General features: G+C 37.5%; 2 protein-coding genes across 2 annotated transcripts; both read left to right on the top strand.

Annotated features, from left to right (window-relative positions):
• Window positions 1-1,677: 1,677 nt before the first annotated feature.
• On the top strand, window positions 1,678-8,810 carry slc22a5 (solute carrier family 22 member 5). Its single transcript, XM_018692270.2, has 10 exons — window positions 1,678-2,531; window positions 2,634-2,737; window positions 4,806-4,960; window positions 5,077-5,248; window positions 5,390-5,516; window positions 6,070-6,164; window positions 6,363-6,577; window positions 7,661-7,843; window positions 8,069-8,204; window positions 8,404-8,810. The coding sequence occupies exons 1-10, from the start codon at window positions 2,142-2,144 to the stop codon at window positions 8,498-8,500; spliced, it is 1,674 nt and encodes a 557-aa protein (XP_018547786.1). The 5' UTR covers window positions 1,678-2,141; the 3' UTR covers window positions 8,501-8,810.
• A 1,050-nt stretch (window positions 8,811-9,860) lies between these two features.
• Window positions 9,861-16,793, top strand: LOC108893854 (solute carrier family 22 member 4). Its single transcript, XM_018692269.2, has 10 exons — window positions 9,861-10,367; window positions 11,494-11,597; window positions 11,716-11,870; window positions 12,139-12,310; window positions 13,322-13,448; window positions 13,690-13,790; window positions 13,975-14,189; window positions 14,554-14,736; window positions 15,239-15,374; window positions 15,847-16,793. Exons 1-10 carry the CDS (start codon window positions 9,960-9,962, stop codon window positions 15,923-15,925), a joined length of 1,680 nt encoding a protein of 559 aa, XP_018547785.1. The 5' UTR covers window positions 9,861-9,959; the 3' UTR covers window positions 15,926-16,793.
• Window positions 16,794-16,803: the final 10 nt, after the last annotated feature.

Below are 16,803 nucleotides of genomic sequence, written 5' to 3'. Positions count from 1 at the left end.
TCAATAAATCCTTTAATTAACTGTGTAAACCGTGACCTCCTCAGTTGTCGGAAATAAGATATTCTGTCTCCTACACTGTGTGCACAGGAACTTAAACAGTCAGTTATTTGCGACCAGACTTTTTACTTTTTATCTACCTTCAGTGTTATAGAATGACAGCTGCAGTGTGTAGAGGACTTGTCGAATCAGAGCTGTGGGACAGTAAGTAAGTGGTGAAAATAGAGGAACATTTTTGCATTACTTACCATTTTCCTGCAACAAATTAGCATTAAGGTCAGATAAATGTGTCTCTATTTGAAGATCTGAGTCGGTTCCCTATACAAGTAAGCATTTGCCTTACTCTTAAGCAACACATTTCCATTTTTATGCATGTAGAAATCTGCTCTTAATTTGGTTCAGAGGTAAACTGATGTTCAGTAGTTACGTGATTACCATAATGTGGTTAGAATAAGTCATTTAAGCTCATCATGCACTCATGAGAAACCTGGCTCAGATACAGTAACATATTTACTCCAATAATAAACCTACAGCAGCATGTGAGCATCTTCACTTTTGGTTTCTACCACAGAACAAGCAGCCAGGTCTTTTCATACTTTTATGGCAGTAGCTCATTCAGTCTGCCGTTTGATCAGTTGTTTCTGAGAGCCAGTGGGTGTCCTCAGGGATAAAAAAAAAAACACACAGATGACAATGGTCTAATCTTGTCACATATTGTTGTCCTCATTCACCACTCTCTGGACACAAAAGATCACAGCCTTGCAGAGGGAGAATACACATTTACACAGTGTAACTCAGCTGAAAGATTCATGATTATCTTAATGAAAGGAAGTTCATGCAAGTGCTGATTAAACTGATCAATAGTATCATGAGGGGCAGAGTAGTGAGGGGAATAGGGCCCCTATTGTGTCATTAAACATTTGCTTTTATCTTTTGAAATTTGATATTATTAGCATTATACGTTGGTATAATAAATAGTTTGACAGTCTATTTTTGTATCTAAAACAATATTGATAATTGATAATAAAACATAGTTCCAGTGAAGTCTTATTCACATGTCTTTTATTGTGAAATACAGCAACATAATGAAAGCTTCACATAGTAATAACAGTATGTTGAGAAAAGAGGACTGAAATATGTTGAGATCACAAATGGCACAAATGGCACATTTTTAAATGCAATGCATTGCACTGATTACCTTAATAAGCACTACAGATGTATCTCTTTGCTTTTTCATCAGTTATTTATACAGCTGTGACATAGATGTGTTAAAACAGAAAGGGATCCAACTGAGGCTACATTTGTACAGGGCTCAGATTTTGATGCTACTCCACCACAGAGGAGGAATTCCCACATGTATTGTCTAGCACACATAACCAAAATCTATAGGAACTATGTGATTATTGGTGTACACAATAAGCATGCAGGGATCATTTTTGGTGACAGACTGAAAATCTATTTATGTAAATTTGAATATAGTTTTTGTATTCAGGACATTTTAGCAGGTTTTTCTAGTTTTAGTTAAATTAACATATTCATTATAGAATGTAAAGCAAACATACAGAATTGTTAACAATTTCTGCTTTCCTCTGCAGTCAGGCAGTGTTAAAATAGTTCAGTTGGAGTCTTAATGCTACTAAGCAACATTTAGAGTACAGGCACGTGCACTTCTTTGGGGTATTTAAAAGTGTGGAATGCTGTTTAGAGAAAATACTACTTTGACCACAGTGGTGCGGGGGCTGGGTGAGTAGACTGGCCACTCTGAAGCTTTTGATCATTTTACTTTTAGCTGATAAAATCAAATCAGTGAGTGAGAGATTTCCCATTCACTAAGCTCAGATAAATAGTTTTCCTGTCTGCTCATAAATTGAGAGATGGTGTATCCAATAGTCTTACTGTAAGTCACTCTTGGATGGAAAAGTTGCTTGCTGGAAAGGAGGCTTATACTTTCAGGGCTAGAAGCTGAAGTTTTTGAATTCTGACTCCGTCCCACTGAGGGACCAGCTCGCTCTGCCCCATACAGAGCTCAACCCTACCACTCTGGTGCTAAGCTGAAGACTTTAAGAGGGATACAACGTCTCATAATCTGAAGAATTTCAGAGCATTGTTTCCTCCCTCAAGAGCAGGCAGGTATTTTTCTAAGAATGGGAGACTATGATGAAGACACTGCATTCCTTGGACAGACTGGTCCCTACTTCTGGACCACATTCTTTCTCCTAAACACAGTCTTTGTCTCCACTGGATTCAATGGACTTTACATCGTCTTTGTTGGAGCGACTCCCAAACACCACTGTCTCATTCCAGACGTCAACTTAACCGAGGAGTGGAGAAATGCCATCATTCCCTTTACGATAGTGGACGGTGAAGAGGTACAGAGCCAGTGCAGCAGATATAGGCTGGATGTGGTTAGAAACCTTTCTGCTGAAGGATATATTCCTGGAAGGGATGTCAACCTCACTAACCTGGAGCAGGAGAGATGTTTGGATGGATGGAACTACAGCAAAGAAATCTACCAATCCAACATAGTCACTGAGGTCAGTATGAATCTACATGTTTGTTTTCTTCATAAGGTGTTAGTCATGAAAGGTTTTAGTTGGCTCTTCTCTTTTGTTTGAAATATTTGTGTCTTTTCACAGTGGGACCTTGTTTGTGACGACCAGTGGAAAGTTCCCTTTGCATCCTCAACTCTTTTTGTGGGATACCTTGTTGGATCCTTGATCTCAGGACAGCTCTCTGACAGGTATGTCATCCTTAATTAATGTGTAATTCCCTAAAATGCACCCTATATTGTTACATTCCAGTATGAAACTGAGACTTTCAGTCATTTACATATGTGTGTTATTTTACCTAAGATGTTTTTATTATTCAATAAATGTTGGTCAAAGTTGAAGGAGTTTTAAGAAAATGTTCAGAAAATAGAAAATTACTGACTGACTTATATGAAGATTGTAGTTTAATAAGTAAGCTTAACACACTGAAGTGAATGTTACTGGAGACTTAGACCTGATTAGCTGTCATTAGAATAACAACAGCGCCATCTACTGTTGAGGTTGACTTACTCCAAGAGAGAATTTGTTTTCACAAAGTCTCCTACATTTAAATCACTGCCATTCTTACAGTGTTGGTACACAGATATGCCTCTGTCTTTGGGGAGTGGTCTGGGCGTGACAGAAGGATTAGTTTATCAAGACCCTAAAGGCAAATACCTGAAGTAATAATGGTGGGGGATGGTGCTAAAATGTGTAGCCAGATGACAGGACTTCCTCTAACTTCTCCTAAATGTCTTCTAAAATTATATATATATACGTATATACCTGTACATATTATAAGACAAGTATAATAAAAGTTTAAAATTGTGGCCACTGTGGTCATGTTCTTACCAGTACTGTAAGTGATTTTTGTGATAGTTATATGTTTTAATTTAGAATTTAATTGCTCCTAAATACTTACTTATTTAAGCACTGTCTTGGGTTGTACTGGTTGTCCTCTCTGCCCCTAGAAACCTGCCGCAAAATAGCTTGATGTATAAGACAAGCAGCTGTTTGAGGTACTAAATTAAGTGGTCAGTGGTTAATAGTTGCTGAACCTGCTAGGTGTGGTTTTTGTAGGTCTTTGTGGGGTATTTGATATTAGTTGTTTTAAGGGCTCAGCTCTGACGGATGTCAGTGTCATGTAGCTTGGTTTGCAGAAAAGCATGTGGCTCAGGACACAGCTGTGAGGAACCCTTGCGTGTTTAACTTTGTCTCTTTTGCAGCTGTGAAAACTGCACTCAATGGATGAGGAATGGGATACGAGGGGCTTTGAACTTTAGAGCTTTTTTAAGCATTGTGTCATATTAGGGGAATATAAGGATTAAAATAAAGCTATTAAAGAGCATCCCTGCATGTTGCCATCAGTTCAGGACAGTGTGTTAATATATCTCAATCAGGTCAATTTACAACAGTCCTCATGTTGTGTAATTATGTTAAAATGCTCATTAAATTAGTCCCTCTCATGATTCCTTCCCGACATCAAGCAACAAATCCGTATGTAGTGTTTAAGGAAAAATGGTGGACAGGCCAAGGGCGCAATATCTTATGATGGTATTATACAAGGAAGCAATATTTAATTTTATTGTGGAACAGCATGGACATAATCACCATTACTGTTACACAGAGCATTTCACCATTTGAACTGCATGGTAGATTATGGTAGAGGTAATTGAGATTTGCAGGTATGCATTTGTGTTTAGCAAATTTCAGTAAGTCACAGCTGTACCTGATTGAAAATCATGTGACATCATATCAGCATTTTTCCTGGCTGTTGCAACTGCCTAGTTTCAAAACAGTTTCAAGCAGCTTCCCATTCACTGCAAGGAGGAAATGACAAAAATAGAAACTGGTTGCTTACAGCCAAGTTTTACCAACAAAAACAAAAAACAAAAACAGTACCCTGTATTAGAAATGACTAGCTGAAAGCTACTGCTCAGCAGCCACTTGGTATCTTTCCTGCTGACGTCCTGCCAGGTTTGTGCTACAGAGGTCTCCATTTGTTGCTTGTTTGGTGGGCTTCTTGCCTTCAATCCGGTCTTTAGCAAGTGAAACAAACACACACAAACATTAAGCTGGACCCAGATCAGGACACCTGTTGAGAGCATTCCTTGGTTTGACTATAAAAACTCCTCAGTTGTTGTTTATAACCGCTGCCCAGCTGCATTGTCCTTAAATGTTTTATTATAAAAGGAGACAAAGCAAACACAAACATGCCGCTGTCATCATATTTTCATCATGTCTGTGAATCACTGTTAATGTCTTTTTTTTTTCATTCAGGTTTGGGAGGAAAAAGGTTGTTTTCATCTCTCTTGGGGCCCAGTGTTTCTCAGTTCTGCTTCAGTCCTTCTCTCATTCATGGAGGATGTTCTGTATCATGTTCCTGTTTGTTGGAGCCTCTCAGATATCCATCTATATTTCTGCATTTGTACTAGGTATGAACCGTAAAATACTTATAAAATATTTTGTCTCTTGGACACAAATAGATGTGAACAGGTGGATAGTTTGACTTTCATCATCTTCTGGGTTACCTCAATTTTATCTTGAGCAGGAACGGAGGTGTTGAGTAAGACTATGCGAGTGCTCTTCACAACTCTTGGGGCCTTCCTTTTCTATTGCATCGGGTACATGACACTACCTTGGATTGCATATGGCATCAGAGAATGGAGAACTCTGCTTGCCGTTCTGGCCACAACTGCCGTGGTCTACATCCCTCTGTGGTGGTATTTCACTCTTGATTGATTTCCACATGTTGTGTATTAATATTATGTGCTGATAGTCAGCATCCATGGTTCAACAGAAGAAAAAGACAACCTATTCTGAAATTTTGCATACTTGAAACAAACCCTAAAATTACCATGCAGGTTCATCCCAGAGTCTCCTCGGTGGTTGATAACTCAGGGAAGAGTAGAGGAGGCTGAGGCCATAGTGAGAGATGCTGCAAGGAAAAATAACGTTGAAGCTCCATCTGTAATTTTTAAAGAAACTGAGGTGAGATTCACATATTGTTATTAATATTGCAGTCATACATTTGTGGCAAACCTTTTGGTCAACGGTGAGTTTTTTCAGATATGGGAACACTAAATACAGAGTCGTCACATGTGACTTTGATATTTTATTGATTTAGCCTTCCCTGCAACTGGTATTTCCTCTTGCGAGCTGAGTCGAGGTTTCCTCATCCAGTTCATGTACTATGCTAGTTGTTATGTGTTTCTCTAGTCTGAGTAAAAGCTGGTTCAAAAGTACAGTAAAGTTTTCAACATTTCTCTGTTACGTTACCCCATACCACTACAAGTACAAGTACTGTTACAAAGAAAAACATTATTCCTGTCTCTTAACATTTTACTTGTAATTTATTTCTTGACCTTGAAGCCTTTTGGTAGTATTGGAATTATACATGATCACAGGCATGGATAATGCACTATACCCTATACCCATTCAAGTCTGCATCAGTTGTTCCTAAATTGAATTTGAATTTGATATATTCTGTGTGCAACTCCGAAAAATGTAACCACATGAAGTCACTTGCTTTCTTTGGTTTTAGCTACAGTCGATGCCTCCAAGCAGGACGTATACTATGCTTGATGTTCTGAAATCTAAGAACATCAGATGCATTACACTGATGTGTCTCCTTTTGTGGTGAGTGGTTGTGTTTTTGTCTTCATTTTTCTCTAAGTAATGGTTATTCTCATATAGCAAACCTTTGTTTGGCTGTCGATTTATGTGCATATGTATGTGTTGTATTTTGACAGGTCATCAAGACACCCATCAAATTTACAATGATAACTCTCTTAACGTTCCCTTTTTAATACAAATATCATTCCTCTTTTTTTTCAGGATGGCAATAAACATTGGGTATTTTGGTTTATCCCTGAACACCTCCAACCTGAGCGGAAATCCCTTCATGAACTGTTTTTTATCAGCAACTTCCGAGGTCCCTGCTTATGTTGTTTCTACTTGGCTGCTTAAGAAATGTCCACGAAGAGCACTTCTGTCGTCGTTCCTCGTCATTGGAGGAGGAGTTCTTCTGCTCATCCAATTCATCCCTGATAGTAAGGCTTACATCGTAACTCCTTATATCCTCCTTTTCTAGACAAGTGGTCACTACAGCTGTTGGCGATGAGTGTTCTCATTTACATTCACAGTTGGAAAAAAAAAGAGTTCATAGCGATGTCATTTTTCAATATTTTGAGCGCTACAAATGAAACATCAAGTGTATTTCTAATGGAGGCACAAATTTTAGAGTCAGTTATCTCAAAATTTGGGCAAATTACATTAAAACATCTGCACAGATTGATTGATGAAATGTACTGGTATATATATTCTTGTGATATTGCAACTAAATTTCAGTATTTTTGCTAAACATTAAAAATACACTCTACACCCTTGTGACCTTTGTCAAGTCCTACACTTCCTTTCTTTCTTACTTATCAGTTCTTCATTTATAGCTGGTCACCATGTCCCTGGACAGACATTTCTAAGAAATAGTCTTCATGTAACAGCGTGTTAGTTGTAAATCTGTAAACGAAAACCAATTATGGGTTGTTTTGTAACAATATGTTAAGTATTGCATATGTTGTTTATTGCGCAATTCAGGTCTATGCATTGAGTACATTGCACTGTGTCAACTAAAGCAGTTTTCATGTCCAGTCTGGTAATGATTGAATTTTCTATACTTAACCAGTTCAAAGTGTATTTGAAAGCATGTGCAGTGTACTGCAGCAGCAACATTAAAGTGACGACACACATTAATGCATCATTAAGTGTAATACGCAGATTCCGATGTATAGCATAGTATACTTATAGTTTGATTAGTTTGATGCTAATATTTTTGTGCTTTTACTTATATTATGAATGCATTACTTTTCCTTGGAATAATTCTACACTGTGGTATTGCAACTTTTACTTGCAGCAAGTAAGAGATGTGAGCATGTCTTCCACCACTGAACATGTATTTTTCAAGATAATAAAGAAGTCACGTGCCCTTGATTGTAACTTCCACTGTCCTATCAATATATTTGTAGGAAATCGGTTCAAGAAGGTCTTCTTTTAGTACAAAACATGAGTGTATTTTTGCTAAATTTGGACAATCTATTAAGAAATCACTTCTAATATCTATTCTCTCACCTCCTCAGCCCTTCAGAATGTTGCTCTGGCTCTGGAAATGACTGGGAAGTTTGGCTTCACCATAGCCTTCAGCATCGTCTACATCTACACCGCTGAGATTTATCCCACTGTACTCAGGAACGTCGGCATGGGAATGTGTTCTTCTGCTGCACGCATTGGCAGTATCACAGCTCCTTATGTCATCTATTTAGGTAAGAAGATGATGAGTACAGTATCTCACAAAGATACTGCATATTCCCTGCATTGATATACAGAATATTGATATACAGGAGCAAAAAAAGTCTGCACTAGATGATATCATTGATCTTATGTTCAGTTCAATGATCAGTGTTCAAATATAACAAATGTTTTGTCTACGTTCAAGTAATATTTTTTTCATTTTCTAATGTAGAATTTTGCTTCTTTGTTATTTACAGGCACTTATAATAAGGTTCTGCCTTACATTCTCATGGGAAGTCTCACAATAGCCTCCTCTGTGGTTAACTTCTTCCTGCCAGAGACCCTCAGTAAAGATCTTCCAGAGACAGTGGAGCAGATGCAGGAATGTCAGGGGTGGGTGCATTTTCAGACATACAGCACATAGTAAACAGACAATAATATTCCACTTAACATCTGCTATCTTAAATATGTGATAACATACAGCACAATGACAGAAAAGAAGGCAAGTAGAACATGTCAGCAGATGTTTATATTTCTGTGGTATCTGTTTTGCTCATTTGCCATGTTTAAAATCCATTTCCTTCTATTACAGGTTGTGCCATGGACCCAAAAAGAGGAAATATATAGAAAATGGAGGAAGTGTGAACCCACCTGTACAACATGAGGACAAATCTGATGTGCACCCATAGTTTCCTTGATGGATTTTCTTTAGTTTTGAGAAAGAAAGAAAGAAAGAAAGAAAGAAAGAAAGAATGAATCTGAAAATGCACAGTGGGGATTCATAGGTCAATTTCCAAGAACTGTTTTTTTTATCATTATTATTTTTTTACTCCGTTGGTTCTTGTCAATTCAAGAACAATTTTTAGAAATGTTGCAAAGAAAAATTGTACATCTTTAAATTTTTGTATGAAAATTGAAACACTTGTATATCAGATCAGTCTCTAATATTTTTGTCACACAATACATGTAATTAAAAAATGAACATATGAACCCTTCTAATACACAGTACACAGAGTTTTCATCTTTTAACCAAAAAAGAAAAGAAAAGAAAAGCAGCTCCTAAATTAAAATGTAGTTGTTGATCTGAGCAAAAAGAGCAATAGTTCATTTTGGCTAGTATATGACAAAACAATGTTAAGCTCATGTTTGTCTACTAAATATAAGAATAAAAGGCTACAGCCAGCAGCTGGTTAGCTTAGCTTAGCACAAAGACTGGAAACAGGTGGAAACAACTAGCCTGGCTTTGTCCAATGGTGACAAATTCTACTTACCAGCATCTCTGAAGCTCACCAATTAACACATTATATTGCATTTGTTTTACAATTAAAGACCGTACATAAAATACAATTTTCCTGATGTCACCTAGGAGAAGTGTACAGATGAGTCCAGATCTAAACACTGCCGTTGGTGCTCCAGTGTTGGTGATTTGCAACCACTCACTTGACAGAGAAAAGTGTCCCTCCATTCTGCAGAGGCATACTGGCCTTAATGAACCTGAAATGCCTCAGAAAGTGGTGTCAGTAATGTTGAATTCAACCCTAATATTACCACATGTAAATGCTGTAGGTCAAGATTTTATTGATTATTTTTTGTTGAAACTGCATTAAGTACTGAATGAAATTCCTGGGCGGCTCTGGGGCAGGACTTTGGTCACCAGTGAAAGTTTATGGTGGACCTCATATGAGCATGAAGGGAAGGAAACGAGTTAAAGCTTTCTTTCTTCTTTATCTTTAAACCAATGGCAATAAATGTCACTGGGAATGATGATAGGCTCCATAAATGTTCTACCTGCTTGAAAATGATTGACTCCCTTTTCAAGGATTCCTCAAATCATTGCATCATATTTTATATAGTGAATAAATGTTTTTATTACTTTAGTTTAAGAGAAGACATCTAAATCATATGTTTTTAAAAGCATTTTGTAGCACAGCAAACAAATTTTACATGACCACCAGTGGTATTAAGCTTTTTTTCATTGCACCTCATGTGACTTAGTAACCTCCCAGATCAAGTGCAGCTGACATATAAAATGCCAACACCTGCCACAGAGCATTAGAGCTCACTCTCTCTTGTGCCGGTCAGTACTGACGAAGTGTCTGCTCGTCTTTTTTGTCCTCTTGCTTAACTATCAAGGATTTTGCTGAAATAATGGCCAGTTTAAAAATTAGAGACTATGACAGTATCACATCTTTTCTTGGATCTTGGGGACCTTTTCAGCGAAGGATTTTTTTAGCACTGGCTGTCAGCATCCTCCCCAACGGTTTTGTTGGCATCTATATAGTATTTGTAGGTGATACCCCACCCCATGAGTGCTATATCCCTGAAAACTATAGCATCAGTGAGATGTGGAGAAATGTGACGATCCCACTGGAAACAGTTAATGGCATTGTAAAGAGCAGCTCTTGCTCAAGGCTCAACCTGGAAATTGTCAGGAACTATTCTCAGAATGAAATCATCCCAAATGTGGATGTGAATGTGAGTGAAATTCCTTTGGAGAGTTGTCTGGATGGGTGGACATACAGCAAAGAAATCTACCAGTCAACTATTGTCACAGAGGTGAGCAAGAAGTCATCAACTACCTTACCTTTGAAGATTTTATTAAGGTATCCAGATAGAAATGGTATTTAGTAGCTTTTTGTAACATTTAGTTTTAAAGGAACTAAACACTGATATAATGAAATATAAAAATAGGGCGAACTTACAGTTTTGCCTATGATATAATAATCACTTTAATCAATTAGTATTTTGATTATTTTGAAAGGAGGAAATCCCAAAAAGTGAAAGGCAGTAATGGAAAATTGGTCAGGCGTTTTTTTGTTTGTTTGTTTGTTTGTTTGTTTTTTACAGAGACAGGCACTGACTTCAGCGTACTATCTGTGCAAACTCCAAACTGAGTTAACCCTTGCATTGTCCCCTGGGTCAAAGTGACCTGGTGGCCAATAATGTGCCTTTGTGTGTGTGTGTGTGTGTGTGTGTGTGTGTTGTAGGATTTGTTGTTGTGCATGACATTCGTGATTCTGAAGCAGTTATCTTTTGTTTTTGAATAATAATAATAAGAAAAAAGTATATGGGATACAGAGGGCAACGGGAGGGTTAACTATGATAGATACTTTAGTTGCAGTGGCACTAAGCAGGGTCAAAGGCCAAACTTGTAATTCCTTAGGTTAATCATACACAGTTAGTCCTAAGTATTCCCAGTATTTTCCCATTAGTATAACAAAAACTAGTGACTACCAACACATCGCTGACAGTGAGCTGAATTTAGTCACCAGGAGCCAGTTTTGACAGCTTTTTAATTTCACACAGTTAGCTAACATAAGTGTTTCATAAGTCCAAATTCATAAACCATAAAATTAAAACAAGTAACACCACAAAAAACTAGTTCTTACCAAGAGAAGTTGTTTCTAAATGTTAACAGGCAGTAACTGCCAGTTAGGTGTAACTTTGACAAAGCAAACAAGTAGCCCAACCATTTAGAGTGAGGAGTAGAAGGAGTAACATACATCTGACATGACACTGGATTAAAATGCGGTTTACTAATGATGTAATGATGAAACTGTGAAGATTTAAAATATTTTTTAGATTATGCTCCCCTTAAGCCAGTAATGACCAAATAACATTGGTTTGGTTAACATAATCAGTTATTTCCCTCACATTCTAACTGCACTGATTGATTTTGCAGTGGGACTTGGTATGTGAGAATGGATACAAAATTCCGCTGTGCACATCTATCCATTACATTGGAGTGCTGGTGGGAGCACTTCTCTCAGGCCAGATGTCTGACAGGTCTGCGCTGCAATTTTCTCTTTTTAATACAGAAAAAAGATACAGAAAAATATTGTAATTCACTTTTTTATTATGTAATTCACTAGTTTTTTAACAATAAAGTGCATTTCCTACACAGGTATGGAAGGAAACCAGCACTCTTTACTATGATGGTTCTCCAGACTGTGGCCATCACAGCGCAGATATTCTCCCCGAATTGGGAGGTTTTCAGCTTCATTTTCTTCTTTGTGGGTGCTGGGGGATACTCCAACTATGTCATCGCATTTGTGCTTGGTATGTCCTCCATTAAGGATGCAGTATTTGCTATTGCTTGATGTGTTTGTAGGTATTTCATGTTGTAATGACCCATCTGACCAGGTGGGTGAAACTAGTACGTAATTCTGCTCCGACAAAGACTCTGGTTGAAAACTTTTTCAACTAAGCACCCACCCATACTTAGGACTGGCATCAATAATTTTACCGAACATCTGAATGACATTTTGCTGACGCTAAATATTTGACAAATATTGACAAACTCCCCTTTCATTTATTACACCTACAGGTACAGAAATTCTATGCCCAAAAGCCAGAGTGGTCTTCTGCTCCCTTGGGGTTTTTATGGGTTCAGCTGTGGGGTACATGGCAATGCCTGCTGTGGCCTACTTCCTCCGTGACTGGAGGATGCTGATGATTCCCATGGCTGCCTGTGGCCTGATCTACGTCCCTCTGTGGTGGTAAGAATATTCATATATTGTGTTTCAGCTTGCCCACTGATACAGCAACTCAGGGAAAAATGTCTGAGTGGGTAAATTCTTTGTTTTTCACTTGGTTGGCTAGAAATATTATCACCAGTTAATTTGGAGTCAGTCTATGTGAAAGGGTAAGAGGTGTGGACTGATATACAGGGATACTGATAAGATACGTATTCAGTTTTTAACAAACTAATTTCACAACACAGCAGAGAGCTGCAGGGGCTGAATGATGGTGATTTCTTCAAGTTAAAGATTAAAGTTTAGATGGGGTGATGGCTGCAGACAGTTCTACTGTGAGTAATCAACCAATAAAGCTTTTTGTCTACTGTGATGATGTATAAAAACAATTATACTGTAAGGGAACTTGGAGTTTATATTTAGGTTGCACCGTTTAACACTGTCTTATTCACTGCACAGAGGACAATCCTTCCCTTAGAAAAGCTTAGAGCAGCTGCTCTGCAATGCTCTTTGTCAGAAGTGGGGAAATGAGCAAAACATGGATTTGCCAAACCCAATCAGTCAGTCATCTTTATGGGAAAACAAAATGTGTTAAACAAAATATACAACAAAATATGTTTTAAAACACCTCTAGTGTAACATAAACTTCACCTTTGTGGGGCTTGTCCAAGTTTGTTTTATGACTTCAGATTTCATAAGGTGCAGTTGCAGCTGGTGTTTTCTGCTCCTAGTAATGAGCCCAGTATGGCTTGGCACACCAGAATGAGGCAGCTCATATGGACAAGCTGTGCAAAGATGATATGGTTGGTTTGGTGACTGCACTTCGGGTTGGATGAAAAAGCTAATTTGATAGCTTCCTCCCTTTTGAATTCCAGGTCTTCTAAAGGTCAGCAATGTCAAAGCTGGACAGCAGAAGAAATTTGCTATTCTAAGTTCATGAAAGTTAAATTCTGCTTGAAAGTGCTTTTTTGATGCTGTGTCAGGCATTCAGATGTTTTGCTGGTGTGACCAGACCTCTATATTTCAACTCTCCAGGTTAGTTCCAGAGTCTCCCCGCTGGCTGCTGGCTCAGGGACACGTGAAGGAGGCTGAGGCCATACTGAGAGATGCTGCCAAGGAAAATAATATAGAGGCTCCACAGGCCATTTTTACACAGGCTGAGGTAAATTTATCAGCAAATTTATGATTTTATGTTTAAGATGATAGACATATATGCCTCATTCATAGCATTGTACCTGTGATCTCTTGGCTCAGTGTTGCAGGTTAGCCTGTTTTCTTAGGTGCCTCTTTATACCACATGTCCAAACAGTCTGTATAGCTATGGCTCATGTTTCATTTACATGGATTGTGGATTGGACCTTCCAGGCTTAATTACTGCAACAATTTTCTTTTGTGTCTCCCAGGCTGAAGATGCATTGGCTATGAAAGAAAAGAAATACAACATTTTGGTCATCCTGCGCAGCTGCAATGTATTCTCTATTACATTACTGTGTTCATTTCTGTGGTACGCCTACAGTTTCCTCAAGCATTAAAAGCAAAAAACAATAAAACTTTTATTGACAGCCCATGCCCAGATCAAAGTCAAAAACTGCTGGTTATACAAGATAATCATTACACTGGCTTTTGGTTCAGCATTTTGTGTTTCTTCATCTCATGTTTTCAAGTCATTGTTCTGAATGTCTCTGCAGGATCATTATCACCATCAGTTACTTCGCTTTAATCCTCAATACATCAAACCTGCATGGAGACCCTTACCTGAACTGCTTCTTCTCTGCTTTGACTGAGGTGCCAGCTTACATAGTTGCCCTATTCCTGCTCCAGCACTGCTCCAGGCACTTCTGCCAATCCTCTTCACTCTTCCTTGGAGGCATTATGATCCTCTGTGTTCATCTCATTCCAATAGGTAATGCTCAAATCTTTAGCTCCTGAAGCAGGTTGATGAGCAAGGAAACTCAACAATCAGTAGATCAGTTGATGCAGGTGAACAAATAAGTTAATAATATGGTGGATATATTAACAGCAACAACAAAACTGTTGAATTATGTCACCAAAAACGTAACAAGACTAAAGAGTCTGTTGACTGACCAACCAAGATTCCTATCAGTAGAGCCATGCCACTATTGTGGCTAAGAATATAGCAGGCCAATTTTCATTCAATTTTAAATGTTTAAATTTTCATATCAAGGAACAAATTCTTTATTGTACTTATTTTTTTGCACGCAACTCATAAATAGTTATATTTATTTATTTATTTATTTTTTCCTTAGGTTTACCAGGTGTGGCTGTGTTTCTTGAGATGCTGGGGAAGTTTGGCATCACATCTGCATTTTGTATTGTGTATAGCATCACATCAGAGCTCTTCCCCACTGTTATTAGAAATTCAGCAATGGGGTGTTGCTCCATGGCTGCTCGTATTGGAACAATCATCTCCCCTTTTATCATTTACCTGGGTAAGTGCAGTCAGTTTTCTATTTTGAGCATGTGCTGGGGCTGTTTCTCTGGCCCAAATAGTAGCAGATGTAATTATTTCTGGGGTATAGTGGTGCATTGATTACTCAGCTAATTGATTAGTTGACTGCCAGAAATTTAATCAACACCTGCTTTAATAATCCATTAATCGTTACTGTTATTTTCCAAGCAAAAATAGTTTCAGCCTCTCAAATGTGGCAGTGTGATGCTTTTTTGATTTTTAATTGAATATCATATGTAACTAATTTAAAAAATGATTGGCAGATTAAGTAATAATGACAATAATAGTTACTTCAGTAATAAGTTCCTGGGTAAGATCTTTATCTGAAAATGTGGTTTCCCACAAAATGACTAGGTTTCTAATTTCTGTCAATAATCATCTGTACATGAAGTAGGGGGTAACAGTGCTTTTTATCAAAATTGTACCGACACATGTTTGGATCTGAAAAGTGACTCGCTTTCTTTGGACTCACTTTTTCTTAGGACAATACTACAAGGCACTGCCATACATATTAATGGGATGTTTAGCCATTTGTGGTGCCATCTCATGTCTCCTGCTGCCGGAAACTTTTGGGAAGGCCTTGCCAGAGACCATATCACAGATGCAGCAGATATGGAGGTGAGTTCATACACTCAACGTATTGTACGTTTACTGGCCACAGCATTTCACTATCTGCACAGATGGAACTACTGCAATGGTCACAGCTTTAGGTTTAACTCAGCTTTCAGCTACTGCATCCAAAGTGTTCTTCCACTACAGTATGATCATTTTTACATTGTATTCCGTATCATTATTAGGTCACTGGAAATAAATGCAAATAAATATTGAATATTATATATAATATTGCAGATAGTTTTAATTATTTGCACAGCTTGGGTTAACTTGAATGAACTGAGAACAGACACAAAAGTTCATTAGTTACTATTTAACTTTTAAGTTTTCTATTCTTATCTTACAGTGTCTCTTTTGGTGAACTTTGTTTTGGGGTTGTTTTATACTGTCACAAAGAAAACTATATTTGACCGATGAGCTTTGATGTCACTCTTCACCATTACACTGTTTCTAAATATTAATCTCAATTTTTGAACAGATGGAGAGGGAAAAAAGCAAAAGAAGCTGAAAATGGAGAAAGCACAGCTGAATACCAGAGTAAAGAATCCAAGCTATAAGTTGTTGTGAATTTTGTTTGTTTGTATTGTGTTTAGTTGAATGGTCATACACTGCAACTACACATAAAGTGACTAATTTATCTATATTGTAATTGTACTTGTAACCTTTTTAACTTATTGTAAAGCACATACAGTCATTCAGTTTTAAAAATTTATTAATAAATAAAATTTTAACTGTAGACTTTATTAGTACTGTGGCATATTTTTTGGTTGAGGGACTTTAAGTGTGTGCATTCTACCAAAAATAATAAATCAAGTGTAAATAAAGGGACATAAAGAGAACATAATCTGTACAGATTAGAAAAACAAGGGAACAATTACATTATATACATTATATAGTATACAGGTGATTGCAATCAGTAGGTTTGCATCTGATACTTATTGACATGACTGATGTTTAAGGTCTTTCTTGGCTACGAATGACTCGTCATGACATCTGTTTCTATGGTGATGTTGATTACCCAGTTCAGTGAATTGAATAGCGCCTATAGATCACCCTGTTTAGTTGTTGGCATGTATGTTTTCTCTTGAAACAGATGTAAATACCAACTGTTAAGACAGAAGACTGATTAAGTGAAAACCAACAAAAATTAGGCTGCAGTGATTTACATGTATTTACTCATATTAATATAAATAGGCAGGTGTCTTCTGTCATGAAACTGCCTTTTAACACCTGTCTAGAATCGCTTAATCCATCAAAGTATCTTGATGCTAAGTCTGATATAATGCGCACGATTTTTGTTGTTGGGATGTAACTGCTCATTCAAATCGAAAATCTAAATAGCCATCTGTTAAAAGACCAGAGAGCCTCATTTGTAAACTTGTGTTAAACTGAAACCAAATAAAACACCTCATAATATAAAAAATCTTTACTAATG

The sequence above is a fragment of the Lates calcarifer genome, linkage group LG20 (genome assembly GCF_001640805.2).
Source record: "Lates calcarifer isolate ASB-BC8 linkage group LG20, TLL_Latcal_v3, whole genome shotgun sequence".
Taxonomy (NCBI): domain Eukaryota; kingdom Metazoa; phylum Chordata; class Actinopteri; family Centropomidae; genus Lates; species Lates calcarifer.
This window is presented reverse-complemented; position numbering and strand designations above follow the sequence as displayed.